At 42.4% G+C, this 20,848-nt stretch overlaps 1 protein-coding gene across 1 annotated transcript; it reads left to right on the plus strand.

Moving 5' to 3' along the window:
• The first annotated feature begins 2,280 nt into the window (after positions 1-2,280).
• LOC141655018 (uncharacterized) lies at positions 2,281-18,587 on the plus strand. Its single transcript, XM_074462122.1, has 5 exons — positions 2,281-2,313; positions 2,481-2,715; positions 5,369-5,375; positions 5,645-5,756; positions 17,940-18,587. Exons 1-5 carry the CDS (start codon positions 2,281-2,283, stop codon positions 18,585-18,587), a joined length of 1,035 nt encoding a protein of 344 aa, XP_074318223.1.
• Positions 18,588-20,848: the final 2,261 nt, after the last annotated feature.

Genomic DNA, 20,848 nt, shown 5'->3' on the forward strand with positions numbered 1-20,848 from the left:
GGAATTAAATCTGACCTGATTCCGAGTTTAGTAGAGCTCAGTTGAAAAGCTCCACTAGGCTCGTTTTTTTTAATCGAGAATTTAAATTGAGCTCAAGCTGCTTTCTAAACTTTAAGTTTTAACCTTTATAAGAGTTCCAATCTGATTCCAAACTGGAGTTCAAATTTCAAGGTGATTCCAAACTCAATCAAGCTCGAGCTCAAATCGGCTTAGTTACGCCCATTAATGGAAAGATGATAGGTCTAACTTTTTCAATAAAATTTGAATGCCGGTGTCTTGAATTTCCTCTTTATGATTTAGTTAAAGAAGGTCAAATAGGTTGGTTCTGATTTTCCTGTGTCGAAATGAAAGATAAAGGGGTTGTTAATGCTTGACCATAATCGTATTTAGCTTTTTAACGTGTGTCCTAATACCGATACATTAATTTTCTACAAGATGACGTAAAGGTTGAGGTATGTAGCTCAAATAGTTAGATTGTGTTGAAATTTAGGATTCCCAATACAATTAGAGAACGACATCATGGAAAAAGAGCAGAAAAATATTGACCCATAAAACTTTGATTTGGACTATTTAACATTTAACAAGTGGTACCCTAAAAGTTCCAAAAATGTAATATTGACCCACAAAATTATATAATCCGTATATTATTTTAATACTACTATTTTTTGTACATATATTATTTTAAGGGTTTGGGCATAGGATAAGAAACCTAAAAGGGAAAAAAATTAGTGGATTTTTTATGGGAAATTACAATGTCTTATCACTTTAAAAGAAAACATCATTAATTATTTCCTTTTTAGGTTTCTTATCCTATGCTTAGTAGGCATATGATAGAAAATCGTTATTTTAATAATGTCATGGACTCAAGGACATGCAAAAGAACACATACGTGAGTACGTGACCACTTAAATTAGAACTTTGATTTATGTTCACTCGTTATTCTTTTAGATCCGAATCCAACCAAGTATGTTCGCATCAACCCATACTTGTCAAATTCGTAAATTGTCAATTTTAGAATATGTGGGCATGTGGCTCTTCTTCCTTCCCTCTTTTTAAGGGGTGTATAGGTTCCTTCATATTGCTATCAATTATGGCTATAGTCTCTAGTTATTGTCTCATCTTGGACTTATAATATGTCTTAATCGTTTGTTTAGTTTTGATTAAATTACTATTTACATTGAATATATAAGGTAAACGAATGATTGAGGCGGAAAGAATAGCTGAGATATAAATGGTTGTTTTGTTTTTAACACAAACAATTTTTTGTTTAAAACTGAGATGTTCTTAAACTGAGTAAAGCCTATGATCGGTTGGACTGGAACTTTATCAGAGGCACGCTTCTCTTGATGGGATTTCCTCCTAATTTCATTCAGCTGATTATGAAGTGTATCACGACGGTGTCTTATGAAATTCTGGTTAATGGAGTTCCTTCGAGACGTATCCACCCAAGTTGCGGCCTTCGTCAGGGCGATCCTCTTTCCCCTTATATTTTTGTTATGTGCACGGAAATTCTCTCGTTAAACATTCTACGTATGGAGAAGGAGGGGATTATACGAGGAATAAAGATCAGCAGAAATAGTATCCCTGTCACCCATATCCTTTTTGCGGATGATTCTATGTTTTTTATTGAAGGTAATTCTAAGAGTTGCGAAAGCCTTGACAAAGTTATTAAGGATTATTGTCATGCCTCCGGCCAGGTTATTAATGATAATAAGTCCTCTATGATGTTAAGTTCGAGCTCTAGTCTGTCCTTGGCTCGAAAATGCTTGAAAACCTTCAACATACCGTGTAACACTAATTTGGGATCTTACTTGGGTATTCCTACGGACGTGGGACTCTCAGGTGGGATTAAAAGTAAAAGGGAAATTTTTGAGTTTATCATTGATAAGGTAAGGAAGCGATTATCTTCATGGAATTGCATTCTTCTATCGTCGGCGGGTAGATTGGCGTTGATTTCTTCTCGTCTTGTCCTCCTCTCGGTTTACTTTCTATCGGTATTCAAAATACCGGTAAGTGTGACAAAAAGATTAGATGCTATTTTGTCACATTTTTGGTGGGCGGGTCATAAGAAATCTCCCTCTATTAGCTGGTGTAGTAGGCTTTTCCTTAGTCAACCCAAAAGGAATGGTGGTCTGGGTATTAGACGTATGAAGGAGTTCAACCAAGCACTTCTAGCAAAGATTGGATGGAGAATGATCACTCACCCTAATTCTATTCTCTGTAAGTCTATTGGTGCTAAATATGGCCTAAAGTAGCGTGATGGTGATCTGCTTTTTAACGATGGCAAGAGTAATTCTTCGTGGGGATGGAAAGGTATTGTTTGGGGCCTTCAACTCATCAAACCTCATTTAGCATGGAACTTCTCCTCTTTTTCCGACCTTGGTGTTTGGAATACTAAATGGGTTCATGGAACGTCTGCAAACCACGATTTGTTGAGCTTCTTATTGATTCACCCAACTTGTGTAATTTGAGAATCAAAGATCTTATTTGCAACAAAGAATTGGGACCATAGACTTGTGTCTATGTCTTTTGATGAAACTTCCATTAAGGACATTCTTGCTATTCCAATTCGATGCTCTGAAGGCAGCGACATCTTCTATTGGTCTGCCTCGTCATCTGGGAATTACTCAGTTAAGATTGGCTATCACATTGCTCTTCAAAATTACTGGAACACTTCAGCTTCCCTGAAGCACCGATCAAGAGTTCCTGCTGCATGTATGGGTGTCTTTCAAAAAATCCTTTGGAACCTGCCAGGGCCGAAAAGCTGGATCATTCTTGTAATACCCAGGATATTTAAGAACGCCGTTGACCGATCTTGTTGACCAAACAGACCTTGGGAATGAATGGGTGAGGGATCAGGCTTGTAACATGGTTTTTATAGGATTGTTTACTCGACCTAGCTGAGGCTACTCGGCCGAGTATCACCCATACTCGACCGAGTAGAGTCTGCTCAGCCGAGTACTCCCGTACTCGACCGAGTATGGCTGCTGTCGACACGTTAACATAAACGCAAGTTCGCGAGATTCATTTCATTTTTCTCTTTTCCTCGACAGTTTCTCTTTCTCTAACCCTAGCCTATCTCTCTCTCCTATCACCCCATGTCTTCACACTCTAATGCTTTAGCCTAAACCTCCACCATGGGAAGGACGGGATTTGCTGGGGAAGAATGACGTGTGTGGTGGTCGTCTATGTCACCGCCGATGTGTAAGGTTAGGTAAGTTTCTGCCTTGTGTTCTTTTGAGTGATTCTTTGAGTATAGTCGTGTAATAGGAGATGGTTATCATTGTTAGGATGCTTATTGGAGTCGTGCGTGGCTGTAAATAGAAGTCTTACATGCTTTGCGATGAGGTAGGGTTTCCCTACTCAAATTACTGTTAATTGATTTAAGAATGTGACTGTACTGTGTACGATTGTTATCTGCTGATCATCGGAGTATTGGTGTAGTGGTGACGGTGGTGTTGTGGTGGTGTTGTGACGGTTGTGGTGTAGTGACAGCTGTGAGGCTGTGTGTGTTGTGAAGGTGGTGGAGTCACTTGCGGGAGTGACTTCACACCCTAGTTCGCCCTCCGTGGAACCCGCCACGGGAGGGGATGTGCACATTAAGGGACAGGGATTGTTAGTCGCTCGTTGATGAGCTGGACTAGGTGGGATGGGCTGCGGTCACCCACTGGCGGCGAGGATTACCTGTTGCGATGGGTAATCTGGCAGGGTTACACCCTTCGGGGTGTAGTCGGTTACTGTGCGAGGTCGTGAGACTGGGATAGAGGATGATCAGCTGTTTACATTGTTATTCTGTCTTTCATTTGTTTATTCATTACTGACCCCGTTGTTGTTGTTTTGTAAAACCTGCGGTGATCCATTCGGGGATGGTGAGCAGTTGGCTTAGCAGGTATTGTTGATTATGGCTGCTAGGATTGGAGGGATCGAGTCATCACGCTACCGGTCTAGAGAGGCAGTGTCATGAGTGTTGTGGTCGTTGTACCTTTAGTATAAAGACGTTGTATTGTATAAGATATTTTAATATTTACAATTGTTCTTTTATTGTCTAATTTGATCTACCTCCTCGGGAAACCGAGATGGTGACACCGTCATACACTGGGATGGTCCTTGGTAAGGCATTCTGGCGTACGGGGGTGTTACAAAGTGGTATCAGAGCCGACGATTTTGGAACCTGAACCAATGAATCTAATGAATATAGGGTGTCAATTAAAATGAACCTGATGTATGTACGTTGGGAGCCCCAGCCGATGCTAGATTTTGGGTGAGTAGGCGCCCTCATTTCAAAATCATGGCCCCATCGGACTTAAGCCAGACACGGGAAAAAGGGTAGCTAGTGAGAGTCGTTAATTGTTTAGTGATGATTGTTGTGTGTATCCATGATTAAGGTGATATGAGTTATGATGTATGTGTGGAAAAGTTGGAGTGAGTGACGGAATTGTTGCGATGTGTGACCAGTGGTAAGTTAACCAATTTATTTCGGAATGAATGTGTTGTGTGTTGAATTGCTGCTTTGTAAATGTGATTAAGGTGTATGTCTGGTGTTTAGCGGTATTAGAGATGATGTGAAATGAGAGCTAAACCTTGCAGATAACGTAATTAAATGATGAGTATGCTATAAGGATAGGGTGTAACAGTTTCATGACATAGTTAAGAATGAAGGTAGTAATGATGATAGTATTAGTAGTAGATGTACAAAAATAAGTGTTGATATGTGTTTGAGTGGTAGAACTAAGCTTTAACAGTGACGAACCGGTTGCACGGAACTCCGAACGATATCATTTATTTTGCAGGGATAGTGAAAGTTTATGATTTCCTCTTCTCTTTTGGAAACTCGACCGAGTAGATGACTGTACTCGACCGAGTAGACCATACTCGGCCGAGTATCAAGCTACGCAACCGAGTATCCGTTTGATGAAAATAATAATCGCTTCTGTTCTTCAAAATTCGACCGAGTAAGAAGGGTACTCGACCGAGTAGTCCACACTCGGCCGAGTATTCCTAAGAACTCGACCGAGTAGTCGACACTCGGCCGAGTATTCCCAATACTCGACCGAGTATTACTGTAGCAGGACTTATACGGGTTATACAAAAACCCTATTTTCGTTCCTTTCTTTCTTATTTCCGCCTCCCATCTCCTTTTCCCTTCTCTCTAAAAACTCCATATCCTTCCTTCCTCAAGCTTTTGGGTAAAACTTTGGTGTTCTACTTGTTCTTGCTTGCCTCAAACTAGTTTAAGGTAAGATTTAAACTTAATTTTCTCAATTGTTTCCAAAGTTATGGTATACTAGCATGCTATATTCGATTTCCTTGCTAAAATAATTGAAATTTAGTCTTTAACTTACTGATTCTTGGATTCAACTGTATATAGATCTTGTGTATGTCTTGATTGATTAATTTCATGGTTTAAAATTCAATTTCTGAATTCTAGGGTTACCAAAAACGAAACTCTCCTTGTTGTTGATGATTATTCCTTAATTTGAAACAATTTAAAGCTTGGAACCATATGAATTGTAAGGTAATTGGTGATTTTCTGATAGATTGTCTTAAAAAGATCGTTCTAAAATTGATATACAATTGAAAACAGTCCGTCTTTTGCGCTAAGAATTTTTGTGTCAAACCCTTGTTAAAGATTGTTCTCTTGCAGTATGGTGAAAACCAGAGGTTTACCCAACAAAAGAACTCGTGCTAATGTTCAGCTTGAGACTGGTCAATCAAGCAGTGAACCCGTGGTTCCGCCGGTGGAGGCACATCCATCGGTAATATTCTCTGATTTCAATCATCGTAAGGCTTTTGTGGCTCTTATGCGTCGTCCTTTCCGCCCCACCCGCTGTGTTAACCCTGGTATCCTTGAGACTTTAGGGATCAAGGAGGACATATTTCATATCTTCAAGATTTTGGGCATGGAAGGGTTGTATCATCCGAGAAAGAAATCCTACCCCCACTTGACCTTAGAGTTTTTGAGCTCTTTTGTTTATGATAAGAAGGGAAAGACTGTCTCTTTTCGTCTCATGAATGAGGATCATGAGCTTACCCTAGACGAGTTGGCTGACCATTTGGGTTTAGAGGCCGAGGGGGATGGGTACCTTAGTGATGTGGCCAAGAACAGCGGTGCACCTCAATACCTCCCATATTTGATCGCGGACCCCCCCCCTAGTGCCAGTGCCATGCTGATTAATGATGTGCAGCACGTTTCCCTTCTATGTTCCTGAGGATGTTGACCTGTTTGTTGTACTTGAGAGATGACGTGAGCAAGCTCAATTCTCACGAAGTCATGCTCCTTATGTCTTACCTTAACCTACACCGCCAGAAACCGTTTTACTATAGTGCTCCTGGTGTAGTGTGCTCTAGTCTTGAGCGCATGACACAGTCCGAGACCCGACACATTGCTGCGGGGCCATAGTGACCCGCCTAGCTCGCCCTAACATTTTGAGGCCCCACCTCCTGAGGGGAATGAGTATGTAGAGATTGTGCCTACCATGGACGCTCGCATGCGGCGTCGAAACGTGGTTGAGGAAGATGGATGACGGGTCTTATGCCTGGAGGGTGAGGGGAACTATGTGGATGGTGCTTCCGGACCCAGCTCATCTCCCTGTTGTTGATCATTTGGCTGAGTGGGAGACTTGTGCCATTCCTAGACCTGAGCCCCAATCCTATCTGATCGACCCACGGATTCTCTTGGACCTACCTGAGCCTGTCATCGTACCTGAGGGACAGCAACAGGCACCTCCCCCACCTCGGGAGCGTCGTGGAGTGAGGCAGTCTAGGGCAGACCCGGTTGTACCTGAGCCCTCTTACTCTGCCCCTGACTCCTACCCTTACCACCCTTATCAGTACTCGCCCTACCCCACAGTGCATGACCCCAGGATGCAGCCTCATGAACTGGCTGAGCGGATCTCCTCTACTTTGGTGCTCCGCAACCTACATGAGATGACCCTTAACCAGGGCATAGGGACACAGCTTGCACGGCCTGTCTGGTGGAGGGGACCGGGAGTGGATACGGGAGTATTCCACAGCTATGGAGTTGATCCGAGTTACTGGAGACCTCCGGAGGAGACTGAGTTTGGCTACCTTGCGGGACCGTGGGGAGCCAACTCTGGCAGTCAGCTAGGAGGGGACTACTCAGCAGCAGCAGGCTTTCCAGGAGCGGGGAGTTCAGGTGCAGGTACCTCCGGCGCAGGTGGTGATAATGATATGGAGGAGGGTCCTCGCTATTGATCTTGTATTGTTAGGTTGTTTGGTTTGATTTCTTTGATGTTGGATTTATTTGGTTGTGATGGATTTGTTTTGTTGTGTTGGATTTATTACTTCTCCTTTGGATGTTGCTTTCGGAATTTGGTATCTTCCGTTGGATGACTGTATTTGGCCATAAGGCCGTTATTTACCTTATTTAGCATGAGGAGACGAATGTATTTGGTTATGTTAGGCATTAGCTGTGGTTGATGTGGTGGTGAAAAGTTGAGTACAAGTTAATTAGTGAATGCGTTATGTGTGTCGTCAAAACGCCCACTGACTGTCTTAACTCGACCGAGTAGAGCTTACTCGGCCGAGTATATATGTAATACTCCGTATTTATAAGTCTCTGGGTACCCTATCGAGTAGGCCTTACTCTGTCGAGTAAAGGTGAGTGGCGTTTTATAAAAGTTTCTGACCTGTTGGTTACTCGATCGAGTAACGTGGGTACTCGATCGAGTACCTTAGCTACTCGATCGAGTAGCCGGTTTACGGGGGGTTGTTTTCTCGGGTTTTGTTAATAATGCGATTAGAGTATATAATACTTCCGTCATTGTTCCTAAATCACTTTTCAAAACCTAATATCTGTGAGAGGAGAAAGCAAACTACGTCATTAGCTTTAATCGCATTGTTAGCAAATCCCGGAGTTTGGAAGGTCGGTTTTCATCGTTTGTTATACCGTTGAGATCCTTGCGTCGAGGGTAAGATCTATGTACCCTTTTTATTGTTTTTCCTTTAAGTTGGTTAAACCTTAATATGGGGATTTGGGGGTTTTGTGTAGATTGTGATTTGGTAGTGTTTATGTGTTTGTATGATAGGAGGAGGTTTTGTAGAAGAGGCTTTTTGATACAGCTGTTGATACCGTCTGACGGTTGTGCTTCCCAGGTAGGATTTCCTACTCAGTATTAGTCCCATAATGGGATGATTGTTGATGTGTTGAGATTGATTGTTTGATATAGTAATTGTATTGTGACGGCTGTGATTATGATTGTGATTGTTTGTCTATGGCTCTCGAGATGCGTTCTCGGCTGAGTGGGGTCACTTGCGGGAGTGGCTTCACGCCCTAGTTTCGCCCTTCGTGGAACCCGCCACGGAAGGGGATGTGCACATTAATGGACAGGGTTATCGCTCGATATGATGAGCCGGGCTTAGGTGGGAACGGCTGCGGTCCCCCACTGGCAGGGCTGGTCCAGTGGACAGTCGGTGATTGAGATTGTGGAATTGGTGTGATTGAGTGTGTGTGTGACGGTTAAGCTGTCTGTTCATCTTATTGTTGATATATTAAATTGTGTGATTAGTACTGACCCCGTTTAAATGTTTTAAAAACTGTGGTGATCCATTCGGGGGTGGTGAGCAGTTATTGAGCAGGTATGATATGATGCGTATGAGATAGCTGGGATGAGTCATCACGTGGCAGTTAGAAGTCTTCCGGTGTGTCAGACGATGTTTTATAGCTTTGATAGTTTTAGCAGTAGACCGTCTGAGAATCTTGTATTTCTTTTTATCAGTGTGGAATTGCTATGTAATCACTTTAAACTTTATTTACTTTTAAAGTTGTTTCGTTATTGTCTTATGAATATCATGCCTCGGGTAACCGAGATGGTGGAATCCTTATACCTGAGTGGTCCTGGTAAGGCACTTGGAGTGTGGGGGTGTTACAAATGGTATCAGAGCGACGATCCTGAAACCTGTAACCAATAAATCCAATGAATATAGGGAGTCAATTAAAATGAACCCGGGGTAAAGGTTGTAGGAGCTAATGCAATGATTTGGGAGACGTCCTAAAGTCGCGAACTCGCCCTACAATTTTGAACCGGTCACCATGGGATATGAGTCGGGATCGCTATGTGTTTATCTTGTGAATTGTGTACCTATATGGTGATGTGTGGCATCAATCAGTGGATGTATGTATGTGGAGAATGGAGAATGTGTAGAAAAGATGGTGATGATGTGATTTCGTATGTTGTTGATTGAAAATATGTTGCATGATAGTTGGTTTACAATGTTGGTTGGAATTGTTAGAAAAGTGTATGAGAATGATGAGTAATGTGGTGGAAAAAGGGAGTAGTTCATATATGATGATATGTGATGAATAATGATGTTGCAGGAGGGATGATTTATAATGGGGATATACTAGTAACATGTGATTAGGGGGTGTGATATGATCTTACGTAATTTTGTTTGCGTAAAGCTATATATTAAGTTCGTATAATTGTCTACTGCTGTATCATATGCGCTTGTTAGATGAAGAATGTGATTGAACTAGATGAATTGATTGGAAAAGATGGAGTGTCAATTGCATGAGAATATGAATTTTGTGAATATGAATATGTTTGGATGACGAAGTGGATTTGTAATATTGTTGCGTTAGTAACATGGAAATAAGATTTGTAGTGTATGGGTGTGGTTTGTGTTATTTAAAGTTATGAAAATTAAAACATGCGGGTAATACATGATTGAAAGTTGAATGTTATATGAGCATGATAGATGGTAATGTTTGGCTTTTGGTAAGTAGTAACATGAAGAATAGAGGTTCAATGATATGTGTTTTGTATAACGAATTGGATGAAAAGCATGATGGTTGTTTATAACGTGGCACTTGATAACACGAAGTAGATTATTTTGTTGATTGTATGAGGAGTCGCGCAGATTTGAATGCATAGTTGTAATTATAATGTTGAAATAATAATGAATGCATAGTACGTTGGGGTATGTGAGATAACATGCGGGTAGTATTCACGAGTCTGCATGACTCGATCGAGTGGGTCTGATTCGATCGAGTGGGTATTTGTCGTTTTTATGACCAGAATCGTGTTTTTGGGCACTCGATCGAGTACCTCGGGCACTCGATCGAGTAGGGGGTCACTCGATCGAGTAGCCGGGCTACTCGGTCGAGTATGTCAGAGATCAGAAGGTCTGTTTGAGTTCTGGAGTCGGGGCACTCGATCGAGCATGTTGGGCACTCGATCGAGTAGCCTCAACTAAATCGAGTAGGTTCTGGTACTCGATCGAGTGGGGTCTGTGCAGGTCATATGCGTGTTTCGGGTCATATGTTTATCTTTTGACATTAGTTGCATATTATGTTTAATTCAAAGGTGTTGTATTACTTCTTTATGCATTGTTCTACGTATGTGTTGGTCCTGAAGCGTAAGTTACCCAATCTTATGATGTAAAGAGTGGCACTTATGATGAGTATGAGTTCGGTGGGGAGGACATGAGTTATATGTGATTATGATAGATGGTGGAAAAAAAAAAGGAAGATTGGTATAGTTTATTGAGGCATGGCGCACATTTTGTGAGACGGGAAGAGTGATATGATTGGGTGTTGAGTAATGTAAAAGCAAGTGAATATGGGCAAGGGATGATGTGAGTCTAATGAACGTGAGAATAAAAAGATTGAAAGTAAGGATGTGGATAGTGGCAGCTTGAGATGTGTAAAGAATTTTGGAGGGAAATGGTTAGGAGTCGTGTGGGTTATGGATATATGTAGTGAAAGTTCGTTTTAAAGGGGTTGAGAAGAGTGGTAAACAGTGAACTTTATGGAGACATGTCGCGAGGTAGATTTGTACACAGTAAGTGAGTTTGGGAGATTTGGTTTATTAAGAGATGAAACTACTGTGGGATTTCCTTGGGCAATTAACGGTATGAAATGAATTCTGATTTCTAGAGAGGTACAAAGGAGATACAATTGTTTAAACAGTGAACGTTGATTTTATGGATAGATTAGTGGCAAGTGTGAGTGATAGCATAATAAGAGAAGATCCGTGGTAAGAAAGAGTGAGATGATATCGATATAAAATAATGGGATTTGAGTTTTGGAGCGATGAGAAGGTAACTGGATTACTAAAGAGTTAGGTAGAAGGAATAAGGAATTGATCTATTAATTGGTATTATTGAGTGTAAGGAGAAAAGAAGGATAAAAGTAAGCTAAGGAAAATTTTCACCGGAGTTATATGATATAAAGGTAAGGAATCATCGAAATGTGTGATATTATCATAAGGATGTTAGTTAATGGTTATATGGGAGCTTCAGGACAACATGATTAATAATGAGTTTTGAGGAATTAAGGGAGTAAGAGTTGGTGGAGTATTTACACGATAGGAGATTTTGGTGGAAAGTTAGATGACGATACAATTAAGATGGTATTGGGAATAATGTTGAAGTAATTTTGTTGATGGGTTTGATGTTCTTTATTTGGGGATGTTAACCAAAGATAGGAGAAAACCCGTGTTGTTTGATATGAGTGTAAGAGGTTTGATATACGAGCAGTGGTGGTATTGTGGTGTTGTCACTAGTGGCTAAGGGTGATGATAGATAACAAAGACAGCAGTCCTAGAGAGGTTGATTTTACAAAGGCCGGATTGATATGTATGGTTGTAAGGGAGTATAATATGTGGTTATATGAGGCGAGCGCTAGTGGTTGAATATTAATGGTATGGCATGAGGTGATGGTTATGCGAATGGGAAAATATGTTATGAGGGGCATATGAGTTAAGCTCGGGCGACAGGTAACCTTTATCGAGTGGTAACTTACGTGATCAGGATTGACTAGTTGGATGTGATTATGAGTCTATGATGTGTATAAATGTTTGTGTGAGGTTCTGACCTCACGAGAAGCGGTATGATGTGATAATTATAAAGTTGTTTTATGAATGTGCTGTAATATATGTTGGACACGGTAACTTAATTGAATGATATCCAAAAAGGTAATAATTTGACTGATTTGGCATGACTAGTTATGCTTGTATGTATTCATGATATATTTTATTCCGTGATATGGTAGGGATGATGGTCATGAGGTGCTTATCCGTTTATTCATATAATATGTTGCGTTGTGATTTAGTAAAGTGGATTTGAGTAAGTTTTTCTTGTCTGAGAAGTTATTCTGAGTCAGTGTTTATGGAATTGTATGAAGTTGTGGTGTCTATCAATGTGGTTGTGGCGCCTCGGGTGGTGATCCGGGCACGGTGTTTAGTGTTGTGATGCGGGTATTTTCGCACTGCGGTGTGGCTGTTGGTGGCGGTGTTGCGATGCCGTCACCGGTTGTGGTGGAGTAGGCGGGATGATTATGATTCGAGTTTCGAAAGTACATACCAGTTACACATAAATTGTTGTTTTGTTTGATGTTGCTTCCTGTGAGTTTCAGTTTGTACAGATAGACAGTTGCTTTGTTTATTGATGTTTCTTACCAGTTAAGTTTTAGAATGAGGGTAGAGTATGATATGAAAGAGAGTTGTACATGTTTTCGTTGTTGTCATGGTATAGTGACATTCTGTTGATGGGACACAGTTGTGGGAAGTTGTTACAGTAATTTTGATCTTGTTTTAAGATGAGGCATCGGTAGTCATAGTCGTGGCAAGTGATTCGTAGAACATGTGTGGTAATGATCTGATATATGCAGGTGGTTCATAATCCTTTGTTGAGACAGTGAGTGTAGGGTGTTGGGTAATTAGTGTCGTGTTAAGTTATGTATGAGTCTTGCGGTAATGAAAGAAAGGAACTTGAGGATCTAGTGTGAGTGTACGTAACAAGTGTGGATCGTGAGTTATGCTTTTGGCGATAAGAATTTTATATAGTTTATATAGAGAGGTGTGTCATATTGCGGTAATATGGAAGAGTTGAAGTTTTGGGTTAAGCTAAAGATTTTGAGGTATAGGTTAGGTGGTGTGACGAGTGAATTGAAGTATGAGAATTGTTTAAGTAAGAGAGCCTTAGATTTATGCATGGCGAGTGTTCAGATTATAGGTGGTTATCTTTGACATGTGGTGATGATGAGGATGATGAGATGTTTTAACTAAGGATTTAGTATTAGTGAGTTACGAGGACGTAACATTTGTCTTAAGAGGAGTAGAATGCGATAAAAGTGAGTTTCATGGTTGTGCATGTTGTAAAATAATCGGAAGTTGAGTGTTAGCATAGCGTAAAGGAGGGATTTGTTTTGTGGTTGATGTTGTTAAAAGGCCATGGCCGTGCTTGTAGTAGTGTGATGTTTAGGAGTTCGAGAGTTTTGATAGTGGCTTGATGATGTTTATGAGTGTAAGTAAACTTCGAGGACGAAGTTCCTTTTAAGGGTGGTAGAATGTAACATTCCGTTTGATGTCTATGAGTGTCTTGGTATTGGATTTGATAGTGGTTGATATTATGGAGCTAGCAGTGTTAGAGGATGGTAGTTGGTTATGTATGGAGTTGGTGTCGTGAGAGATATATATGTGGTAGATACGATATCGTGAGTCATGTTGTGGAAGTAAACATAGTTGGTGGAGTGGGTGTTAAGAGTTCATGTTTTATGTTCGGTCGAGTTCTTAGCTAAGTTGTTGTGTCTTGGTCGAGTTAGTATGGTTGTTTTTATGTATGGGTTGAACTTCGGGGACGAAGTTCTTTTTAAGGAGGGAAGACTGTAATACTCCGTATTTATAAGTCTCTGGCTACTCTATCGAGTAGGCCTTACTCTGTCGAGTAAGGGTGAGTGGCGTTTTATAAAAGTTTCTGACCTGTTGGGTACTCGATCGAGTAACGTGGGTACTCGATCGAGTAAGGGGGCACTCGATCGAGTACCTTAGCTACTCGATCGAGTAGCCGGTTTACGGGGGGTTGTTTTCTCGGGTTTTGTTAATAATGCGATTAGAGTATATAATACTTCCGTCATTGTTCCTAAATCACTTTTCAAAACCTAATCTCTGTGAGAGGAGAAAGCAAACTACGTCATTAGCTTTAATCGCATTGTTAGCAAATCCCGGAGTTTGGAAGGTCGGTTTTCATCGTTTGTTATACCGTTGAGATCCTTGCGTCGAGGGTAAGATCTATGTACCTTTTTTATTGTTTTTCCTTTAAGTTGGTTAAACCCTAATATGGGGATTTGAGGGTTTTGTGTAGATTGTGATTTGGTAGTGTTTATGTGTTTGTATGATAGGAGGAGGTTTTGTAGAAGAGGCTTTTTGATACAAAATTGTGATACTGTCTCGACGGTTGTGCTTCCCAGGTAGGATTTCCTACTCAGTATTAGTCCCATAATGGGATGATTGTTGATGTGTTGAGATTGATTGTTTGATATAGTAATTGTATTGTGACGGCTGTGATTATGATTGTGATTGTTTGTCTATGGCTCTCGAGATGCGTTCTCGGCTGAGTGGGGTCACTTGCGGGAGTGGCTTCACGCCCTAGTTTCGCCCTTCGTGGAACCCGCCACGGAAGGGGATGTGCACATTAATGGACAGGGTTATCGCTCGATATGATGAGCGGGGCTTAGGTGGGAACGATCATTGCGGTCCCCAGCTGGCGGGTCGGTCCAAACGATCGGTGATTGAGATTGTGGAATTGGTGTGATTGAGTGTGTGTGTGACGGTTAAGCTGTCTGTTCATCTTATTGTTGATATATTAAATTGTGTGATTAGTACGACCCGTTTAAATGTTTTAAAAACGTGGTGATCCATTCGGGGTGGTGAGCGATTATTGAGCGTATGATATGATGCGTATGAGATAGGCGGGATGAGTCATCACGTGGCGCTTAGAAGTCTTCCGGTGTGTCGACGATGTTTTATAGCTTTGATAGTTTTAGCATGAGAGACCGTCCGAGAATCTTGTATTTCTTTTTATCGATGTAGAATTTGCTATGTAATCACTTTAAACTTTATTTACTTTTAAAGTTGTTTCGTTATTGTCTTATGAATATCATGCCTCGGGTAACCGAGATGGTGGCATCCTTATACCTGAGTGGTCCTGGTAAGGCACTTGGAGTGTGGGGGTGTTACAATATATCTATGTACTCGACCGAGTAGAGCTTACTCGACCGAGTATGCACTCTTACTCGGCTGAATGCAGCTGAAACAGAGACCCTGATGTATAATAACGATGTGAATTACATAAGTTATGTGATAATTGTATGGAAGAGTTTGTTAGTGCCTTATATTGCTATTTTATACTATAAGATGTTCCACAGATCGATTATGGTTATATCACGGGTACGTGCTTGGTGGAATAAGATATTAATTTGTGACTGTTTCGTTGTATAACATTGGTTGGTTACCAGAAACATAAATTGTTTAGGGGGGGAATACCCGAATCATTAAATCATATGAAAGGTAACACCATACTCATATAGCGGGGTAACTGTAACAAGTTTTATACGTATATATATGTTTGGTTACAGTGATAATTGCCTCAACGGGTTACGCATAAAGCTGCTATTTCTTATTAATTCCATATTTTAATTGTTACACACTACTTGGTTGCTAAAATATTTTGTCATTATAAGTCACAAGAGTGTAATGTCATAAAGCAAGTTGTGCTACAAGAGTTTATGAGTAATGTCACCGTCATGAGGTACGTATTGGCTTTGGGCACGGGAAGTGGCTAGTGGTGAACTTCGGGGACGAATTTCCTTTAAGAGGGGAAGAGTAATGTCGCGGAACTAAGTATTTATTTATGTGAAATATGTATTTAATTATACGTATTTATTTATGAGAAATATGTATTTAATTATACCTATGATATTTGGAATCACATGTATGTTAGGCATGTTCGCATTCGGAATTACATTTATGTTTCCTTTAAGCTGTATCCATGTTGTATTCAAGTAATATGAAGATTATACTGTGCACGGGTGTCTCAATTCAATTTATGATAATTGGTATAGGTGTACGGAATATGGTGGTTGAGTACTGTTTTTGAGTATTGCTTTACAATTGTGTATTGTTTTGCATTTGTATATTTGATATAAGCGTACGGAATGTGGTGGTTCGCATTTGTGTATGGTTTTGCATTTGTATACTTGTATATTTGTATGGTTGAGTGCTGTTTTGAGTATTGCTTCGCATTTGTGTATGGTTGATAGTAGTTGTGTCGCGTTTGGCAAAAGAATGCATGTGAATTCATTAATTTCCGTAAGAGTATGTGAAAGTTGGTGATTAGTATTGTTTGGAGGAGTAGCTATGATAGACGATTGTTGTTTGAGTAAGGTGGTATGATGGTAATGTCAGGATGGTTGAGTTGGTGCGCCTTTCTGTAGGTGGTTAGTGTCGGTGTTTAACCCTGAGGGGAGTGACGGGCGGGTTGAACTTTGGGGACGAAGTTCTTTTTAAGGGGGGAAGATTGTAATACCCAGGATATTTAAGAACGCCGTTGACCGATCTTGTTGACCAAACAGACCTTGGGGATGAATGGGTGAGGGATCAGGCTTGTAACATGGTTTTTATAGGATTGTTTACTCAACCTAGCTGAGGCTACTCGGCCGAATATCACCCATACTCGACCGAGTAGAGCCTACTCGGCCGAGTACTCCCGTACTCGACTGAGTATGGCTGCTGTCGACACGTTAACATAAACGCAAGTTCGCGAGATTCATTTCATTTTTCTCTTTTCCTCGACAGTTTCTCTTTCTCTAACCCTAGCCTATCTCTCTCTCATATCACCCCATGTCTTCACACTCTAATGCTTTAGCCTAAACCTCCACCATGGGAAGGACGGGATTCGCTGGGGAAGAATGACGTGTGTGGTGGTCGTCTATGTCACCGCCGATGTGTAAGGTTAGGTAAGTTTCTGCCTTGTGTTCTTTTGAGTGATTCTTTGAGTATAGTCGTGTAATAGGAGATGGTTATCATTGTTAGGATGCTTATTGGAGTCGTGCGTGGCTGTAAATGGAAGTCTTACATGCTTTGCGATGAGGTAGGGTTTCCCTACTCAAATTACTGTTAATTGATTTAAGAATGTGACTGTACTGTGTACGATTGTTATCTGCTGATCATCGGAGTATTGGTGTAGTGGTGACGGCGGTGTTGTGGTGGTGTTGTGACGGTTGTGGTGTAGTGACAGCTGTGAGGCTGTGTGTGTTGTGAAGGTGGTGGAGTCACTTGCGGGAGTGACTTCACACCCTAGTTCGCCCTCCGTGGAACCCGCCACGGGAGGGGATGTGCACATTAAGGGACAGGGATTGTTAGTCGCTCGTTGATGAGCTGGACTAGGTGGGATGGGCTGCGGTCACCCACTGGCGGCGAGGATTACCTGTTGCGATGGGTAATCTGGCAGGGTTACACCCTTCGGGGTGTAGTCGGTTACTGTGCGAGGTCGTGAGACTGGGATAGAGGATGATCAGCTGTTTACATTGTTATTCTGTCTTTCATTTGTTTAGTCAGTACTGACCTCGTTGTTGTTGTTTTGTAAAACCTGCGGTGATCCATTCGGGGATGGTGAGCAGTTGGCTTAGCAGGTATTGTTGATTATGGCTCCTAGGATTGGAGGGATCGAGTCATCACGCTACCGGTCTAGAGAGGCAGTGTCATGAGTGTTGTGGTTGTACCTTTAGTATAAAGACGTTGTATTGAATTGTGATGTATAAGATATTTTAATATTTACAATTGTTCTTTTATTGTCTAATTTGATCTACCTCCTCGGGAAACCGAGATGGTGACACCGTCATACACTGGGATGGTCCTTGGTAAGGCATTCTGGCGTACGGGGGTGTTACAATTCTGTTATGGAAACTTCTCACGGAATCGTTGCCCACTGGGGAAGGATTCCTAAGGAGGGGCTTTGATGGTCCTTTTACTTGCGTGCTTTGTGATTCACAAGAAACGGAATCACCGGAACACCTGTTCCGGGACTGTTCATTTGCTAACAGAGTTTGGGCTGGAAGTCTCCTGGGGATTAGGGCACAATCAGGGGATAATTTGAGTCTCCGGTCTTGGGTTTGCAATTGGCTCTCCGTTCTTTTTAAGGCTGACAACAAGCATGAGGCTTGTCTCTCCTTTTTGTGTACCATTTGGACTATTTGGGTGGTAAGGTGTAGAAAGATTTTTGATAGTACCGAGTGCTCCCCTATTGGTGTTATCTTTCTTTATCAAGACTCCCTTAACTTAGCTCTTTCTGCTGAAGATGGGAAACCGGGGTCCATAGCTTTCCAAACACCGATGGAGGAGGACTTGACTAAGTTTAGGAATGGAGTACCCTTTCCTCTGATTCAGAGTTCTGTGAGTTGCTCTCGGTCTCATATTTATGTGGATGCGGCGTGGTCTAAGGAGTTTGCTGCTGGGTTTGGCGGATGCATCCTTTTTGATAATGATATTGTTTCTGAATTCTGTATCAAAGGAATGGCAGAGAATGCTGAACAAGCGGAAGCTTTGGCAATTAGGGAAGCCTTAAAGTGGGCGCTCTCGCGCAACATCCTCCATATTAATATTTTCTCTGATTGTCTACAGGTTCTTGCCCAAGTCCTACGATTCTCTCAACTCAAACATTGGACAAGGAACACTATTGACGATATAACCGATCTAGCGGCAAACTTTCATTGTATTACTTTTGCTTATGTTCCTAGAATTTGTAACAAAGCCGCTCATAGGATAGCTAAGCGTGCTATTAATATGTAAGTCTCGTTAACCCGATTGTCAAAAAAAAAAAAAAAAAAAAGAGATGTTCTTAAACTTAAAATTGGTCAAATAAAACTAGACAAAACAAATGTCATAAAATGCTCAAGGCTTAGCAATAAGTTTGTCCCATCAATCCAAATGCGGACTCCGGTGTTATTTAACCTGTTTAATCTTAAAACGGACATATTCATCTTTGATGGGGCATATTCTGCACCGCTGACCAAGTCAACATATTGAGCAAGGTCAAAGATATCCACAGCAAGTCAACGGCTTAGACAGCCTAGCCGATGCAGCCCATCGGCCTGTCAGCCTGGGTCTCGGCATGGCAACCTGCCAGCCGGGACACATACCCGCGTACTCATATCCAAGACCCCTCGGCGGTGAGTCAACAGGGCCCGCCGGCCTGCCATAGGTCCCTCGGCCGAGGGATAGATCAGTCTTTCCACCTACTAGCCACTTGGCCACTTGGCCACTACGTGACAAAAGGTGAAAGTCTATAAATACTCCTCAACCTTCATTGAGGAAAAGATCCACAACTTGACCTAAGAAACACTATTCATCTGGTATTATCTTCCTTATCTCTCTACAATATACATTCAGCCAAGTAACAACTTATCCCTTAAGTTTACTGACTTGAGCGTCGGAGTGAGTACGCTTGGCACAAAGCCAAGCCCTCAGTTCGTTCATTGTTGCAGGAGAGGCCGAGATGAACAATTAAGGAAAGAAGGATTCAACCAAAGACGACATTCTACAAGCTACGAGTGGTAACGAATACCTGCTCTGGAATTACACCCGGAACAATTGGCGCCGTCTGTGGGGAAATCGCTACTAGAAGCTAGTCACATTCATTCCCAAAAAAAAAAAAAAACACAAAAACCCACCCAAAAGGCTAAGAAGATGTCGAAACAACAAGACGCAGTCGTGACCGACGAAACCGCATTCTACCAAGATGATACCTTCAACAATTCTGGAGTCGTGCAGCCCTCCACCGGCGGAGTAATCCAACCGGAGTTCGGGATGCCAATAATACCAGACACGCCGCTGCCAGCCAACCAGGTCACCATCATGGGACATGTGGTTGACGTAGCAAAACTGAAAATGCTCCTGGACCTAATTGGAAATACGCCTGCTCACACTGTCACGCCGACAAGAGCGGCGGAAACCGTCCAGGAGACCAGGGCCCGAAATGTGACTCCGAGAAATTTGAACGGAGCACTAGGAGAAGCTGACCAAGTCAAGTCGCCGGGGGAGCCCAAAGTGGGCGTGGTAGACCTAAGTCCTTCCCGTACTCATGGGAGGACAGCGTCCCCGCAGCACGAACGAGGCTTACCCCAAAGGAGCCAGAGGAGTCCGACTCAGCAGAGTTGGAGGAGAAGTCCGAGTCGAAGAAGGAGTCCTTCCCGCTACGAGGGGAGGAGCCGGATTAGGAATGCGAGGAGCCGATCGCCGCGTGTCGTTCGACACGTGGTCAGACAGCCCCTCAGCGCCTACGTCCTAGAAGTCCAGGTGCCAACTAAGCTCAAGTTGCCACCTCTATCATACAAAGGAGATAGTGATCCAGCCGACCACGCCGAGGCTTTCGAGTCTTACATGTCGGTATGGGAGCAGCCCGATGAGGTCTGGTGCCGAGTTTTCCCAACAACTTTGCATGGGATGGCTCAAAGTTGGTACAAGGGGCTTCCCGACGGCTCGGTATACTATTACGCCGACCTAAGGGACGCCTTTTTAGCCCAGTACTCTTGCAATAAGAGGAGGGCCGTGGAGACGTCGGACCTCCTAACTATCAAACAGGAGGGGGGCGAGTCTCTACGAAGCTATGTGAAGAGGTTCGACGGAAAGGTCCAAAGCAGATTCGAGAAATTAATCCCGAATCGGCGGCCTTGCGATGAAAGGTCTCCCAAGGGGAGATTTAAAAAATGAGCTCATCAAGTGCGGAGGCCTGGGTTTGGATGCCGCCAGGAAGATGGCTGACCAAGCAATCAAGGTAGAAGACTATCACAAGACCTGGGTAGGCCCCAGCGAGGCCGAGCACTCAGAAAAGAAGAGCCACCGGGAGGACAACCCGGATGAAAGACGCCGTGACAACAACGGGTCACGGTCCGATGAAAGACGCCGTGACAACAACGGGTCACGGTCCGATGAAAGACGCCGTGAGAATAATAGGTCACGGTCGGACAAGTCTGCCAGGAAACAGAACTCGACGGATGCCGGGGGGAGCTCGGGAACGTACTACAAAAAACGGTACGATGATCACACCTCCC

The sequence above is a fragment of the Silene latifolia genome, chromosome 5, assembly GCF_048544455.1.
Source record: "Silene latifolia isolate original U9 population chromosome 5, ASM4854445v1, whole genome shotgun sequence".
Lineage (NCBI taxonomy): Eukaryota > Viridiplantae > Streptophyta > Magnoliopsida > Caryophyllales > Caryophyllaceae > Silene > Silene latifolia.

Bases quoted from the DNA above. Each gene is read 5' to 3' on its own strand.
- LOC141655018 (XM_074462122.1), top strand. From the start codon at position 2,281: ATGGCAAGAGTAATTCTTCGTGGGGATGGAAAG. The intron at 2,314-2,480 runs GTATTGTTTGGG...TGAGAATCAAAG, and splicing joins TTCTTCGTGGGGATGGAAAG to ATCTTATTTGCAACAAAGAA. The intron at 5,757-17,939 runs GTAATATTCTCT...GTTCTTTTTAAG, and splicing joins CGGTGGAGGCACATCCATCG to GCTGACAACAAGCATGAGGC.